Raw genomic sequence first — 17,654 nt, 5'->3', positions numbered from 1 at the left:
AATCTTGTTTGACTTGGGCTTCCGCTCATTATGCTCCTTTTGGCCTCTTTGTCCGTATAATTGCCGCCTTGAAACCAGAGGCTTCAATTTAAATTGCCAACAAACTTGGCGCGCTTAATTTTCGATTTCATTTAATTTGGCGAAAATCTCATTAGGCCGAGGACCAACGCAAAATGTCGCCCAAGATAAATGGCAGAGTGTGTATTTGGACGTGGCATCGAATCGCAGATACTTTGACCTGTGCCTGGGGCCACTGGCGTCTTTGACTTTCCCTGCTCCCGCCATTATTGGTGGTCTTCCCTTCGTCCGGCATGCCAAGTCAGCGATTTATTTGGGGCCAAACAAAGGCCGGATAACCCAGCAAACATTCGCTAACCAACTGATAAGAGGAGAGGCTTCCTTTTGGTAAAATGATAACATGAATGTCCTTAAAGCGCAGGCGCGAGCTTTTCCGAATGAAAGAGAAAAATCCAGAGAGAAAATTGGATGGGAAATCCACTGGGTAAACTGATAAGAAAGCAGACTTCTGGTGCCTGCATCTGCGGCTTCAATTGTCTTTAATCGCTGCTCAAATGTCGATGATGATGGGCAATGTCCTGGGGGATGGGGCGGAAAATTGTGGAGCGCATAGCTGGGGGACCTTTAACGAATTGTCATTGATTTCTTTTGAAATGGCGCCGCTTTTGTTTGCCTTCGCTTCTGCCACATTAGGCAGCCGAGCAGCGTTCCCCCCTCCCCCTCTGATTATTGCAGCTCTGGTTATCGGGCAATGATCACAAATTGAATTTACTCCGGCGGCAGCTTGTCTTAAATAATTATGACCGCGTTTAATTAATAAGTTTTGCAGGCTCAGGCAACAACAACAAAGGACAGCCAGTGAGGTTCCCTTTGGAAAAGGGTCTAACCAGAATATGCTGTTATTGTTTTTGCTACTTGGAAGCAATTAAGACCGCCCAGCGCATTGTCTTCTAGGCCTCAACCTCGCTTGACCCCAACTTTGTTGGGAAATTTTGCCTTTTGTGCGTGCTCTGAAAAATGAGCAGCTCAAATGTAAAAAAATATAAAACTGTCACACAAAGAGTTTGGTAAAAAAAAAAGAAAGATGAGGAAAACGTCAGATCCGGAGGGACAGGGGCTGGGTGCCGGATTGCTTCCTTCCTGACGGGGACGCTCACTTTTGCCGGTCATTAAATTTTTTCCATTGCCTTTGGCAGTCAATACATATTTGGCTGCGTACATAAATAATGAGCTCAGTTGTTGTTTGGCCAGATTTGCAAATGTTCTTCGACAGTTTCAATTATTTATTTACCAACTCAAATGGGTACAGTGAGCACTCGGTGGGGTCTTTAAAACTCTCAGGATAAAACAAAACCCTATTGGACACTCGAGTCTTGGCAATTAGAATGAAGGAAAATTGTTTTACATGAGTTGCCCAAGAAATATAGTTCACCATGGAAATTGAGAGGGAAGAACTTTTGCACAAGTTAAGAGGAAAAACTAACAATGGTTCTCCATAAAAATTTGTTGTGGTTTTAATGTTTCGTCATTAAGCTACTATAAAGTTGGGATTGGGGTCTTAAGATATATTTTATGTGTCGGTATTTATTATATAATTATTACTCGAGTCCTTTTCTGATGGTTAAAGACTGCGTTATTATGTTAAAAATAAAAACCAAAAGATTAAATTAATGGAAGTTTTTCCTCTTACATTTCTGTCTTTGGGAATGATAGTGTTTATTCGTAATAAAAATTTAAACAATGTTTATAGCCTCGTCTAAGGTAAACAATAAATGATTTATCCCACCTCTTTATTACCATATAATAAAGGCTATTAAAATGAGTGACTTACTTACCTGCATAGAATAAAGGCAGCAGATTGAAGATGATAACCAGCGGAAATATAGAGCGTGCAAACTTTTGCATATCCATAAGGATGCCGAATGCCGGAGACGTCGTAGTTGAAGCATTGGAATCCTTTGCTGCGGCGCCGTGTTGAAAGAGCTTTCGTTGTTGTTTCGTAGAGTCCTGACTGACTTTGGAAGATAGGCGTGATAGGCAAGGGCTCGTGGTGATACAATCCTGCGCCGAATTCCCTGAAGAAGTGGCCAAAGTAGCAGCAGGATCAGCCACACATTGCTGTTGCTGGTCGACAGGGGGAGCAGCAGTATTATGGCAGGTTGCAGCGCTGCCGGCCAAAGGATATCGCATCCTGTACTGGGTGTTTTTGTTGCTGGCAGAGATCTCATCTGTGGTCCAGTATTGCCGACATTTGCTGGCTGGTACATCATCTGTTGCTGCAGTTGCTGTTGCTGATGTTGATCCTGTTGCCCTTGTTGCTGTTGCTGATGCTGCTGCTGCCGCAAGCGTTGACTGGCATAATGTTGCTGCTGTTGCTGCTGCCTCTGATTCGTTTTGTGTTGATGTGTGGCACAGAAACGTATCGCCTTGAAATTGCTTCCGTTTGCTGTTACAGTTGTTAGTGTGTTGCTTTTGTTGTTGTTGTTGTAAAGGTTGTCGTGTTGTTGTTGTTGTTGAAGAAATTGTTGTTGGTGTGTTATAGAAATGTCGTATCTGTGCTGAGGCCATGTTGTGCCCTGAAATGAGATTTGAAAAGGCAACAATGGCATGAAAAGATGTTAAAAACCAATAAGTATATAGTGACCATTCAAAAAGGGACAAATGATGCTGGCTGCCATACAGTTTTGATAATCCAATCGCTTTGATTATCGATTCCTTGTTGGGAGGATTACACGCCACAGGGAAACGGACAGCAGCATCACAAAGCATTTGGGTCTTCTTGTCTTTTTAATCAATTTTCCACTGGCACGCCCATTCGGTTAACGCCGTCGGGCAATCCTTTTGCCGTTTTTTTTACAAGCTGTCAAATCCCTGACTCCCTTTTAAAGGGTTTCTGGCCAGGGGTTCAATTCTTAATGTTTACTTTTCAATGCTTTCTAGAGGTTTGTGTATTTTATTTACAATGAAAAAAATCTCAGGATGGAGAAACTCGAATGATTTTATTTTTATGCTCTTCACTAGTAATTTACTTTTGTTTTGATGCTTTAAAGTTTTTGCCATTTAATATGAATTTATTTCTTGCTCATCAAGTATACGCAGTGTATATGTATTATAGCAAAATGCTCAAATTTATAGCATACTTTACAGAGCTTTTATTTTACATCTTGTAAACAAAACTTGTAAAGGAGGCAAAACATTTCAAAGCTTACATCCCAAAAGCTTCTAGCTAAGTTACACACGACATTGAAGTTACATCTACGTATACGTAATATCCGTGTAACTTTAAGCAAAAAGCTTCTACTGTTATAGAAATTAAACCAAAAAGCTTGAAGAGACATACACGCATACAGCTATGACTCTCTTAACAAGGAAATGATAAGAAATTGACTGAAAGTTAGCATTTCCTGATATACATTACTCTGTTAGTATTTAGCTATCTAAACGGAGTTATAGTGAGTTATTACCATGCAACTTTTATCCCCAAGAATCCTTCGAATAACTACGCCCCTGTGTCGCATACACATCCCTCATTTGCAAGCCATAAAAATATGCGAAATAATAATAAATAACCTACAAGTACACTAGATAAGCCCTTGGCGAATGCCACGCCCATTGGGTCAGACCAGGCATTTATCAAATTTCCGCCACTCGAAATGTTTTTGGCCGCAATAACAGACGCCGAAACAAGTTTGCTACCCATCAACCAACATATAGCCCTCTGCTCGTTGTAGTTGTAGATTACAGACGTTGATAATAAAATAAAAATTGCAACAATAAACGCGTAGACATCATGTCTATGGCAGTCCTCGGCCAGATCCAGCAATCCAACAGCAACGCCCACACGTAGCACGGAGCCATAAAGTGCTCGTAATCAACGTGAAACTGCGACTCACGCACACACGTCTATTGCCGGATGTGTGATGGCGAACTTGTGCACTGAGAAAAAAGATTGATGTTCCTAATAAATTTATTTGATTCTCCTTTTTTCTTATTATTATTCATCGTAATTTATCAAAATTATTAAAAAGTTCCCAAGGTAGTACTGTGAAATGGAAAGAAACTTCTAAAAACAGAAAGAATTGCCTGGGGATAGATTCATCGGAATTCCTTGCTTAAAGCAGGAAACACTTAAGAGAAATATTGAAGAGTTATTTATAGTTCGACTTTGCTGTGTCTCCTTCCCAAGCTGTGATTTTTCCCCTAGTGTATGTTTGCGTGCGTCTTTTTGCCAAATGTTGGCAACCGGACCTCTGATAGCCGCTGGTCGGTGGCTTTTCCATTTTCCCAACGAAAATTGTCTGCAATGCTGCACTAATGTCATCAGGGCGTATGCGTAACTAGGTGAATGTCGAGTTTGTGAGTGTTGGAGTGCTGGAGTGCTGGAGTTTTTCGTTTTTATTGTGGAGTGGAAGCGGGAGAAAAAGCAGAAGGCAGGACTGGTTTTGGGTGGCTGAGTGGTGTTTTCTGTTACGTTTCAGCTGTATCCATTAATTCCGGGCAGCTGGCAGCAAAGGATGTGAGCTCATGTGTGTATCCTGCTGAATAATTAAGGAGGCTGGCAGGCAGGCAGGACGACTCGACTACGAATACCAACCGAACTGTCAACGCAGCGAATGCAGAAACATGGAGCTGCCGCATAATTGGAAATTATTCGCTGCACTCGGGGAGCTACTGTAAAATGCTAATTGCAGTCAAAAGTAATAGCCACTGTGGCCGCAGGAACGATGCAAATAAATTGCAATTTGTTGCCGCTAATGTTTATTCAAATGTTTGCCCTGTTCTCCATTTTTGTTTGCACTTAAACAAACAAACAAACACACACCTATATATACCGACACCTGCGGCTGACCTGTTTCTGTTTTTCTCGCAATTAGTCAGTTGGTTTGGCGCTGAGATGGGTCTATACCTTCTGACCCGTATCTGTGGCCCAGCTAATTGTGCACTTGGCCAACGGTTTAATGAGTGCTCCTCCTCGTCGTTCAAAGGCAGCGAATGCGAAAATAATAAAGCCGGCGAAAATTAAAAGCCAGCCAGAGCCAATTAGAAGCGACTAAAGCGCAGGAACCACTTCAAAGCGGCAAAAAGTGGAGAAAACGCAGCAAAAAAGGGCTGCCACAGCGCAACTGACTTCGTGTATTTCTGATACCCTAACAGATGGTCTTTGAGCGTAGTTTTCTTCCAGGCAATACTTTCATAACTGATACCTGTCAAATAAATTATAATATTTTGCAAGGGAACTTTGTTATAATTAGAGAAATATAAAAGTTCTTTAAGTCTTTCAGCTGAGTAATGTCCCTTTGCATTCATGTACAAAGTCTAACAAACTTGCCACAGCTGCATCTGAGTTTATATTTAAGGTTTCTCCCTCAGCCGCAATCCTCTAAGCGTTGCAAACACTCCAAAATAGTTATTAAACCCTCGGCAAGGGCTCTGAAAGCCCAGCAAATGGATGGTGGCTGAAACAAATGGCGCTCGATGCAGCACAAAAAGTTGCCATCTACAGCAGGGCAAAATCATCATCATGCTCGTCCTCATCATCATCAGCAGTGCATCAGCAACAAAAAAACAGAAATGGCAGCATTCTACACTTCAACGCCGCGAGTTGGTGGCATAAATTTAGCCATCTTCTGTATCTGTGCATCTGCAGCCATACTCCAGATACAGATGCAGATATATATATATATGTAAAGATGCATTTGCATTTCTGATGTAGCAACAATATGCATTCACTTGGTTGATTAACATTCTGCTTGAATTAATGCCTTAAAGTCGCCTGTCTGTGGCCAAACACATCCACAAAGGCTGTCACGCGTTTTTGTGCATTTCTCTGTGAAAATAAAATGCAGGCGTGCCTTTGCCTTTAGTTGCTAACTGCTAGCTGCCGCGTTGCAAAGGGAACTTCATCATCGTCGTTGCCGGAATGGAAATTAGCCAGGACATAGAGCCTTGTAACCGTATGTTGCTTACATGGCAACCAGCAAACCAGCAACCGCAGTGACAAATTGCAATTTAAATTTGGCTTTCGCGGGTACACATACACTCAGCACCATTTAAGAGCAACATCTGTGTGAGTGTGTGTGTGCTCATTACGAGTCACAATTATTTGTAGTTTTTAATTAGAAAACTTAGCTCGTCGCCCTGTATATTTCTATGGTCTCTATTCCTGTCGTCATCCTCATCTGCTTGTGCAACAACGTGCACTTCAGCACATCAAAATGCTTTCATGAATACGCAATGCGCTTGTTAATAGTTCTGGGCATATGCGGCGTATGCGTAATGCATGATTTATGCACCGCCTCTCTGTTTGCATGCGAGTGTTTGAGTTTGAGTTTGACTACTAGTTTGTGTATGTAAATAGCTATGTGCATATACAATTAATCAGCCAAAAGGCTTAACTTGTTGAGCTGCACGTCAGGCCAATCAAAAGTCCTGCACTTGATTAACTTTATAATTTATTGTTAAATCTTTCCTAACAAGAAAGGTGGGAAACTTAAGGTTTTATATAGATTTTTAGCTAGTTTTAAATTCTTTATTGAAATTTGAGGACAACTCACCATATCGTCTGCATTTAGAGCGTTAGGGTACAACACGTCCTAATCACGGAATCTTCTGAGTTTCTGCAAAGAGAAGAGCGTTGGAGAAGTCTGTACAAGGTGACAGGCAAAAGGCAGACGGTTGCCAGAACTTAAGCTCAACTTTAGCCCAGTTGCCTTTGCATTGGCATGGTGGGGATCCCGGGGATCCTGGCAAACAGCTGGCAGCGCTTAAGTAAAAGTTACGAGCAAAACATTTGCAACTGCAGCATTAATGCGACTTCGCCTGGAAGTTGAAAAACTTTCCAGCAGGCGTGTGGGCGTGTCAAAGAGATTGTAAAGTATACACCAAATAAAAATACGAAAAAAAGGAGCCGAAAACGAGCAAACTTTGCAGCAAATCAATTTCGTAGCAAACTAAATTAAACAACGACAAGCAAAAGCAGCTGCCAAATAGATAAAAATGCCAAACACACGTGCCAGAAAAGGGGGCGTGAGGGTGGCGGCAATGTGTGAACGGGCAGGAGGCAAGGGGGTTGGGCACGACAGGCGAAGCCGCAAACAAATTGTAAAAATGTAGGAGAGCGCCGAGAATCGCGCAAAGGCATTTTGCCATTGGCAGCGCCTTGAGTCGAGTCCCAGAGCAATTTATCATCTCTATGTTTAAAATTTATTACATTTATTTTATGTTGTTCTGGCTTCCTTTTTTTGTTTACTTTTAACTGTTTTCCTTGCCATGGTTTCCCCTTTTTTTCCCTCTTTTTTTTTTTTGGTTTTTGTGCGTGTCCGTGTCTCAGTTTGTGGCAGAGCCAAGTCAAGTGGATAAAGTGGCGGAGGCGGCAAAGAGTTCTGCCGCTGTCAGTTGAGTTATAGCTCTCGACTTGGCCCCACTCGGCTCTTGTAATTGAATTTATCGCTGTAGCAATATTCATCAACGTCAGGCACTATGTGGCTATATACGGGATATAGCTGCAAGGAGCAGCAGCAGCAGGACTTCAGCCGAAGGCCTTACAAATGCCCGGCGATCAAATTGAAGTGCCAAAGATTACGCCACGCCTGCAGTTGCGCATACGCAGCGTGTTCCACTATGCCAAAGCAAACTCAAATTGAATTACTCGATTCGAAAACCAAGAGAAAAAACCACCCAATGCCAACAGTCCATGGTCCATGCCTCATAGTCCATAGTCCATAATCCACCACCCGAAAACATCCGAATCCCCGTATCTCTCATCCGCAGAGGGCAGCGGTGCCAAATTGCTTTCGATAACAATTTCCTGGCAAAAGCTTTTGTTTCCCTGGCAGCTCATGCCGCAGCTGCAACAAAATCCGATTAGAATTCCTGCACTGCCAGTCAGCCAGCCTGCCACGCCCACATCCTCCCACGACCCCATATCCCTTCGTGTGCGTTAAAATCAAATTGTTTACGATTGCTTCTGTTGTTGCCGGGCAAACAATCAGGATACATAATCTATAGTGGAATATACCGACTTTTGAAATACCTAATGCAGAAAATTGCCAAATATTTGCCGCAGGTTATAAATGTTTTTGGCCCGTTTAAATATATAACAAGTTTCTTTTAAGAAAATGTAAAATATATTTTGTAAAATATATTGTTTTAATGATTTGCTTTGAGTAGAAATAAAAACTATTACAAGTGTTTTTGCCTCAATCAACTTGAATTTAATTTGACTTTTTGAGCGGCAGGGACCTCATTTTCGGTCAAAGAAAACCTTCCGATAGTTTAACCATAACGAACCTTTGCCAATTTGTCTTTAGAACCAGCATAAATATTTAAGTATTTTTAAATTAATCATTTAATCTCGAGTCGTGGGCCCTAACAGCTAGTTCTCTTTAAGTAATCCGTTAAATTTAGTATTGTATACTAGATTTAATTTTGTTATGTTAAATAATAAATAAAATAAAGTGTAAAGTGTAAAGTTAAGTTGGAAGTGCTTTTACGTCTCGTAGTTTACATATTCTAATATTCATTTTGAATTTATTAATACAAAATAATCTAAGCCCTACTTACAATAGTGGCTTAGTTTATCATCAATCTTAAACACAATCCTTCTAATACCTTTCAAGCCCAAGTGTACTTCTACGAAACGTTTATTTTCCTGTACAACTTATTTGGATTTACCATAGGCCTTTGTTTCCTTCAATTACTGCATGAAAAACTACCGAAAAAACCCCAAATCCTTAGCAATGCAAAAATCAATGAAACTACGGAAGTGGCCGAGGCTGGGAGAAGGGAACTTTTCGATTCGTTCTGCTCGTGAAATAATCATGATCGAGTTGACTGCACATAAAATATGCATATGCTGCAGTGGCCAACCGATCCGAACTCGATTCACCGCCAGAGCAATGCAATTACCGGCAGTTGGACTAATGAAACCAATGCCAAGTCAGCAAATTGAATCAACTGGCAGTGGAGCGAGGATTGCAGTGAGCATTTCGACCCAAACATTTAACAAATCGCATTTAATTTGAGTGCAACTTTTTGCCGCACTTCGGCGGCAGAGAGCCTGTGCGAAATGGAAATCGCGTGCAAACTCGCTGACACGGATGCAAACTGCTGAACTAATTGATTGGCATGTGGAATTCATTTCATTGTTACACTACGAAAATTCATTTTTCAAAGAGGGTGCTGTGGCCTTCAGTAGCAATAGTTGTTAGGATTAGCTGGTGGGGTTTCAATGTTAAATGGATATATCTTTTTAAACATTCACAAAAAATGCTACAAATTGTTTCTAGTAACTACAGCAAATACTATTTTTTTGCAGAAGAGGAGGAAACATAAATCTATTATATCAATTTTAAGTTTTAGCAATTAATGTCACCTTTTTAAATTAAATTATATTCGGCAAGTGTATACACCGCTGCAGGCTGATGAAAACCAAATTGAATTGACCGCCATCGGTCAGGTGCAGAATGCCACCTGTTTTGCTGATTGTCAGCTTAATGAAACAAATACAAAGTTGGCAACGAAACCCCTGGAGCGACGGCAATCAGCAAATCAAATTTCGAATCAAAAGAGAAATGCATATCGATTGCAGCTGTCAGTTGCACATGCAATTGTGGACTTGGACTCGGATTCGGATATGGATTCAGATGATGAATGGATCCGTAATGAGTGTTATTAGGCGGCGTCACTCGCACTGACCGTCGGACGATTGGACAAAAAGCTGACGATATGGATATGGATGATTCTCGATTGCCGTTTCCCTGCCCTGCCCCGCCCTTTTCGTCGTTCGGCCAGCTGACAGAGCATGTGACAGGATATGTCCAATTCAGAGCGAAACTGAAGCCACGTAGAATGAGGCTGTGTGTGTGTGTGTGTTTGAGTGTTTGCGTCCTTGACAGTCGGCATAATCAATCCACTCGGCTGACACCATGTCCTTTGTGCTCGGTGCATTCGTGAAAATTGAAAAAAAATGTGCACTCTCCCAACGCGGGCTGACAACGCCATCCTGGGATCCCTGCCAGAGTTGCGAGGCGGAACGGAAGGAGGGATAGAGGACCTAGCAGACGTGATATATGCTTATGGCCACCGTTGCCAGGGCGGATGCAACATAAATTATCAAAGTGCAAGTTGCAAATTGCTTGGCCTTCAGCCTGCGGCACGAAATGTGCACATAATTTTAAATTTATTACGAATTTACGTGCCATGCGATATGAAAGGGAATCCCGGAACACTAACAGAAAAAGGCCTCCACCTTCCTTAACTCGAACCCGAGTTACACTGGGAATAAATCTGATATCCGAAATTGAGATATGATGAGAGTAACATCATCGATATAAATAAGTAAGTAGTGCCTAATTCATATTATTGTTTTAGTTCTGAACTGATAAACTAAATTAAAGCTTCTGCTTAACCCTCTATTTTCCCTCAGTGCAGCGAACTGCAGTGCAGCCACATGCTCAGGAATCCATGGCACGTTGGGGGCGTGTGTCACATGGAAAGCAGGTGACACCCACGCCTCCACCCATACTCCCTACCAACCACTCGCCCACTCACCACCCACTCTTTACCCGCTTAAGACAAGCCAACGCCTGCAGGATGGCCATTGCTTTTGTGTCGACTTCCGTTGGATGATGGGAGCGACCACGCCCGGTGCCGCCTCCTCGTTTGTTACTGCTTAGAACACCCTTTTCTCCACCACCCTCGTTTCGATTAAATGCATCATTTCGCCGCATTTCAGATGCAGCAGCATTACCAGCAAAGCCCAAGCCACAGTCACCTAAAAGGATCTGAAAGGAGCCACAGGAGTCGAGGCCATCGCATTTGCCATCCCCATTCCTCTGGCTAACACGATGCCCAGCGGGCAACGCCACTCTTACCCGTTTCCCAGGCTCTACATTGAAAAAAGCTAGCCTAAGATAAAGAAATCAAAAATTAAAAAAGAAAACCTGTAATCCTGTAATTTTACCAGCTTATCTCGGAAGCTTTATACTCAAAAACTAAAAACCTTTAAAATTAAACACAATTTTCTGTATTTGCAAGTAATTTGTAAAAAATATGAAAAACTAAAGTTGGAAAGCTTTTGAATGGAAAAACAGAAAATAGGATTTCTAGTCCCAATCCTTATCCCGCTTTATTTTTTCCCTCAGTGCACCTAGCCAAGAATGTTGTGCATTTGGGCTTGCCTTTGTGTGTCCCTGCTCAGCGTTGTCCTGGCTCCTGCTGTGTCCTGCGCGCTATGCTAACAATCTTGTACTTCGGAGCTCGCTTGAGTTTAACTATTGACGTTGTTGCTGCTGTCATTGCCATTTTGCCGTTGTCCCCGGTAATGTTACACGGCTTTTTATACTCCTCGGCGACGGCAACGACAACGACAACGACAACAATAAAGCAGGTGAAGGATTCACATAAAAGTTGTAAAACTGATTTAGCCAGGACGTAAACGTACCAACATACATATACGAAGGAGACTGTGGACCCGACGACGACGATATTAAAAATCAAATCAAATTTCAGCTCAACAATTTTGGGGCCGAAACGAGATGACGGGATGCAACTTAATCCCAGGAATTTTAAAGACCTACAAGAACTTTAATCTGTGCTCATTGAGTGCAAACTTCTGAACTATTGTCGATGACTATTAAGAGCTGTTCAAACACTCGTTACACAATCGGATAATACGCAGGGCTGCATGGCTAAAAATCAATCTCTCTTTTTGGCACTTCGATCGATGCACTTTCCACAACGCCATCAAATTACCATTTTTGGGCCAGGCAAACATGGCCATTTCTTTTGTGCCAAGAATCTATTTGCTGCCGATTCAATAAGTTTTTGGGGCCCAGGGCCTCCGGCTATTTGGCAAGCCTGAGCTGCATTTCATATCAGTTGATTAGTGCTGCAGGGAGGACACGATGGCTGAGAAAGGAATGAGGACACAATGAGGCTGCCATGCCAAGGAGGAACTTTAATAATGGCTGAGACAGAATGGCAGTCAGACAGAAAGGACAGACGGACTGCAAATGAAATGCGAGACGCCAAATTAGTGCCAAGCAATTAGTTGGCGGCCAAATTGAAAGCAAATGAAATGCTTCAGCTCTCACAAAAGCCTGCTCCAAGATCTAGATCCACACCCAGACCCTAAGCAATTAGCCGCGACACCAGACCCCATTTTCATTTTCATTTCAACTCACACCCACCCGAAACCCATTTCCGACTAGCATTTCCATTCGCATTTCCTTGGATTCAGTACTCACGTTTATGCTAGTTGCATCGCATGGCATTTGCTGTTCCAGTTGGGCCATGTTCTTTCCCTGCTACATTTTCAGTTAATTGCTTCAGCTTGGCGACGAAGACGAGATCCTTGCTCTGCGCTGCAATGAAAGCATTGAAACGGGAATGAGGTTAGCAAGTGTATTTTGTATGACTAATTGCAATCAGCAATTGCAATGACAAGAAATTATGTTTCAAAAGAGAGGGTTCAAAAGGCGAACGAGACTGGCATTATAGAAATTATTACAATAAGTATGTTCAGGGAGTCTGTGATATTTAATTACATTTCATCTTACATCCAATAATGAAGCCATTATATAAGCTTCTCCATTGATTTATCAAACCTTTTAGAAGCTCATTTTGTTCTTCTCTCTGTGACTCTAATGATTTATCTGTTTGCAATTTGCATTTGCATATTATAAATGCATTTGACTGCATTCACATTAGTTTAAAAATCCGGATATTAAAACGATGCTAGCCTTATTTTCATAATATAAATTCTAGTTCATTTGCAAGTTTTGAAATTATTTATGTCCCAACGGCAGCTGCTGCTGCTGCTTACATCATCAATAATATATTTGCAATTTTTATGCGACTTCTGTGCTGCATTTCGCCGTATTCCACATGCATTAATCCATAAAACATTAGCTCCGAGTTGACCGAAACGAACCAATTATGGGAATCACGTACGAGTGTTTTGTGTTTGTCTGTGTGTGTGTGTGTGTGTGTGCAGAGATATAGATGGCCATAATTGGCCTATGACTATGCAAATTGCGACTAGCCGCAAAGTATGCCATACACAAATAGTTTAACCACAAATGGCATTAAAATGAAACACGCATCAACGAAAGTTAATTGGAACGAAGCCGAAGGATGTTTCGAATGCCGAAAGGCAAGGCAAACAAAGTCCTCCCACAGGCTTTCGTATCAATCACAACAGAGCACACAAACAGTTACAGATACGAAAAGCACCCAATCACACACTAACACACAGACAAAAGGAAAACTAAATTACAACCAATTTTTATTGCTATGAAAACAAAAGGCGCACCATATTATCACAAAATGGCGTTGGCAGGGAGGGCGGTGCGGCTTTCTTTTGGGGCGTGGCTGGCTGAGTATGTTCATAGGTCTGTTCGTCTGTCTATCTGTGCCAAGCGCACGTTTTCACACAAGGACACAATAAATGATAACACATAAATTCGCACACAACTTGCTCCTGCTGGAATGCGCATGTGTGTGTGTGTGTGTCTGCCGTATCGTTAAAAGTCAATTGTAAACTTGCACGCCCAAAGGCATTTTTGTTTTTATCAGAACCAAAAGAAAATAAAAAAAAATCTAGAAATATAGTTTCTTTGGTGTAAAATAATTTGGTTAGGTATTCAATTTTACGGGTTAAAAGGTTTACTTTAAACTTAACATTGTATATTTCTGATTTTCAAAAGTTAAACATTTCTTTTCTCTGCATAACAATACGCACACACTCAAGCAGCGGTGCTGTGACTAAGGCAGATCGAATTATAATGCAAAAAGCAACCGCCCCAACCTCTCCAGCTCCCCTTCCCTGCCCTTGCCACTGTTAACCACTCCCCATCCGAAGGAGCGCGTAATGCCACCTTATCAGTGGCATTCAAATCAGAGCATAAACACACGCACGCCACACGCACACACACACACATACGCTCACAATCTTGTCGAGAGGCGCTGCAGCCAAAGGAAAGCAGTGAAGCGGCAGCTGGATAAAAGTTACATTGACATTGCCCACCATTTGATGTATGAGAGTGTGTGTGGGTAAGAGAACGACATGGAAGAACATTGTGGTAAGTGAGAGAGCAAGAGATAGAGAGAGAGCGCCTGCGCTGGTCCAACTGGCTAACAACAACGCATAAGAGTCGCTGGGATAGACACGCAAAGAGCGGCACTCGCAAAGGATTTTCTTTTCATTTACCTCTCTGCTGAGCCGCCCTTTTTACTGTTATTTTTTCTCCTTTTTTTCTTCGGCAGAGCCGAGAAAAACGACGTTTTTGTTTTCGGCCAGGCTTGTTGTTTACGCTTTGCCGCATATGTCGTTGCCAATGTATTTAATTGTGAACTGCGCACAAAAGTAGGCAACGATAATTTCTGCTTACCCAGTGCCACACATCCTTGCTGTATATATATGTGTATATGTGTGTTTAGGGGCGTAGGTGTGTGTGTGTGTGTCAGCGTGTGTGATTGTCTCTTATTTATTTATTTTGTTTGCTGTTCTGGGCCTTTTACAGGCAGTCGCTTAATGACGTAACAATTATCTTTGGACGCATGCTTATGGCACTCACGGGTGCGCTTACTGCAGCCCGAGGTTGCCAATTGAAAATCCCACAAACACACACACACACGCCCATCTTATACATATATATACATATATGGTGTGTCACATTATGGCTTAGATGGCTCACATTATATATGCCTTATTGAAAACTTTTTCAATTATGAAACAGCTCCTTGGCTTTGGGCAAGTTGGGGGATTCCAGTCCATTAGCAGGCAGCGGAAGCTTAACTCGATGAAACTCTCTAATTGACCGCTCTCGCAGGCCCCAACCCTTGACCCCCGACCGCCCTCTTAGCACCCCATGGCCTAAACGTTTTGCAAATAAACTATTTTTTATTCATAAACAAGCAACAACAGCGTGGCATACTCTAAACGACCACTTAAGTGTGTTCCCCCAACAACAGCAGAAGCAAGTACAACATCAGTGGCAACAACGATGTGGCAAAGATGCAAGTCTTACACAAAGAGAAACAATAGCCACTGACACACATTCACGTCAGCTGACAGTCGTTTTAGTGATTTTTACACTAATTACAAGAAAAACAAACGAGTGTGTGATTACCAAGAGTGTTTTATGTTTAGTCAGGAAGAACTTTGTACCTTATATACCACAGAACTTAATGGTGCATTTCACATTTAAAATGTGAGAACTATTAATATATATATATTTTTAAAGTTCAACTGGTTATATCAACGGCACAAACATAAAATCCTGTATAAGTCTTTAAAAAATGCTTTAAATTGGAAATAGCATGTTCAACATTCTTGTTTTGGTTTACATTTGCTTAAAAGATATTAAATGATCTATCTCAGCTTTCAACATTTATCATTCATATCCGTTGAGAACGAAGAAAAAATATTTGATGAAGTTGTTTTGCTAAGTTTCCGACATTTTTGATTACTTAAGTCGAGCTGGGTGGTTATAAATTTGACGTCGGTTTTAGGAATCCCCTCATGCACTTAACCAGAACCATATTTTAGCCCACATTTCCCACTGTGTACACCACCCACTACTGCCACACATCCGGCGACATCGCAACGCCGTCGTCGTCGTCCAGAGCGCATGAATGGATGAATGAATCCCTGAATCGCCACTGGCAGCCAGACAAGCCAGCATGTGAGGGGCGTGGCCAGGACTTGGCCCCATTGTTGCTGCGGTGGCTGATGCCTCAGTTGCTGTTGCTGCTGTTGTGTTGGTGTTGCTGCTGTCATTACTCGACTTGGTCGTTCTGCCCCGTTGTTTTTGTTCTTGCTGCTCTTTGTTGTGGGACGCTGCTGGTGCTGTCGTTTTCATCTAAGTGCATGCGAAGAGCGCTCCAAAAGTTCTTTCTTTCATTCCACATTTCCCCGGTGTGTTTGTCCGTTTGTCTGTTTGTCCGTTAGTCTATTTGTATGTTTTTGTGTTTTTGTGTGGGCTGAGTGCATGGCTTGTTGCTGTTGCGGGGACTTCATGTAGCTGCTGTGCCATTTGTGCTTGATTATTTTTGCATGCAACTGCCAGAGTTCCGGGGCACCTGCTCATGACTAAGAGATGTCACCGTTGCTGCTGCTGTCTTTTGTCTATATATTTTTTCATTTTCATATGTAGTATTTGTGTTGGCTGCGGCCATTTGCAGGCAATTTATCTGAAGTGCGGCTTTGGTCAAAATGCTGCTGCATATCTCTGGGCGCTTAACCACCAGCACCTTGACACATTTTAGCCCATCGAAATCACGTAATGGGGCAAGGACCAGAAAATTAACCTTGAGCTGTCCATGCAAAAGAACACTTAACGCCCATCGATTGACAGACATTGCGGGGGGACATGGGGGGAGTGTTGGGGATGACACAGAAACAGACAACAAAACATTTGTAATTAAGAAAGTTTTCAGCTGAAAGGCACTTAAATGAAATTTTAATTTATTTCTAAAATGCTGCCATCACCAATAGTCAAGAGGGAGCAAAAGCAAAAAGGAGCTAAGCCAACAGGAAAAAAAATAGGAAAACACAAAAACAAAAGCCAAGGCAGCTGCAAAAGTTTTCCAAAGTGACAGGGACAAGCGATGAGAAAGGGAGAAAGGAACAGAGCTGAATGACAGACAGACATTTGTCGCTAGAGAAATTATCTGAGAGCCTGCGCGAGGAATAAGTAGGAGGTAGAGTTAAAGACGCCCAGCCGGAAAACCTATTAAATATTTAACCTTATCGCAGTCATTTCGACGGCATCAAGCCGGAAGTCTCAATGCGGCCAAGAAACCAAGCAATACCAAAAAAAAAACAAAAACAACAGGAAAACAACAATTGTCAGCGTTTTAAAAAGCGCCTTCAGGACACGCCGGCCCCATTATGGCGCCCCATGAAACGCTTAAGCCATCAACACAATGTTCGGTAATTAACCCGGCTAAATACGATACGACAGCCAAATTATGCCAGGCTCCGGCCAAGACGGAACGTGTGCTCCCTTAATGTCCTATTGCTCTACGTTGCTATTCAGCCTCCTTTGGGACGGGCACCTTTAACCCCCTATATTTAGTCTAATTCCACGTATTTATCTTTAGCCATCTTCGTTACCAAATAGCTACTACATTTTACGCATTTCTTTATCTAAAAACAGTAAGGAACTTTTGTTTCTTTAGTAAATCAAATGTAACTGCCAGTAACAGGGAGATTAGATTAAATATTACAACTTAAATACTAAGCCATTATTATTAGTTATTAATTCTTTTGGATTTCTGATCAAAATAAGGTAGCTTGAACTCTATTAGATCGACAAAATTTTTATTATTCTTTTCTTTTAATTTTTTAATTTTTTTAGAAAAGTTTAATTTATAACAGTGATCCTATACTTCAGTTTTTATCGGAGTTTATTATCGCTATTAAAATATTGCAATTTGATGGTGGCAAGTCTTGAGAGCCATTAACAACTGTGCAGCATTCTTATCAGCCACAGGATGCACCCCCTCCACCCACACATACATTAACCCACAAAGGACACACTACCACAAAGAGAGAGAGAGAGAGAGAGCCAAAGAGAAAAATTGCGTGTGTGTGGCAGGGTGGTAAAAGCACAGAAAGAAACAAAAGA

At 41.8% G+C, this 17,654-nt stretch overlaps 1 protein-coding gene across 7 annotated transcripts in view; it reads right to left on the bottom strand.

The window, feature by feature from the left end:
- LOC108117152 (cubilin) overlaps positions 1-12,382 on the bottom strand; it is a 41,691-nt gene extending 29,309 nt beyond the window's left edge. For 6 of the 7 annotated variants that reach the window (XR_001772877.2, XR_001772876.2, XM_017229414.2 and 3 more), the window contains exons 1-3: positions 12,267-12,382; positions 6,573-6,635; positions 1,854-2,594 (exon numbers count right to left, since the gene is read on the bottom strand). Coding sequence is in view for 5 of the 7 variants with exons in the window: in XM_017229414.2 (XP_017084903.2) it covers positions 1,854-2,586 (733 nt within the window). In the remaining 2 variants the exon portion in view is untranslated. The remainder of the gene's footprint in view (positions 1-1,853; positions 2,595-6,572; positions 6,636-12,266) is intronic. The other variant, XM_017229413.2, reaches the window with a different exon arrangement.
- Between the last annotated feature and the right edge of the window lie 5,272 nt (positions 12,383-17,654).

This window comes from Drosophila eugracilis, unplaced genomic scaffold (genome assembly GCF_018153835.1).
Source record: "Drosophila eugracilis isolate 14026-0451.02 unplaced genomic scaffold, ASM1815383v1 contig_440, whole genome shotgun sequence".
Lineage (NCBI taxonomy): Eukaryota > Metazoa > Arthropoda > Insecta > Diptera > Drosophilidae > Drosophila > Drosophila eugracilis.
Note: the sequence above shows the minus strand (reverse complement) of the source record. Positions and strands in the feature narration are given on the sequence as shown.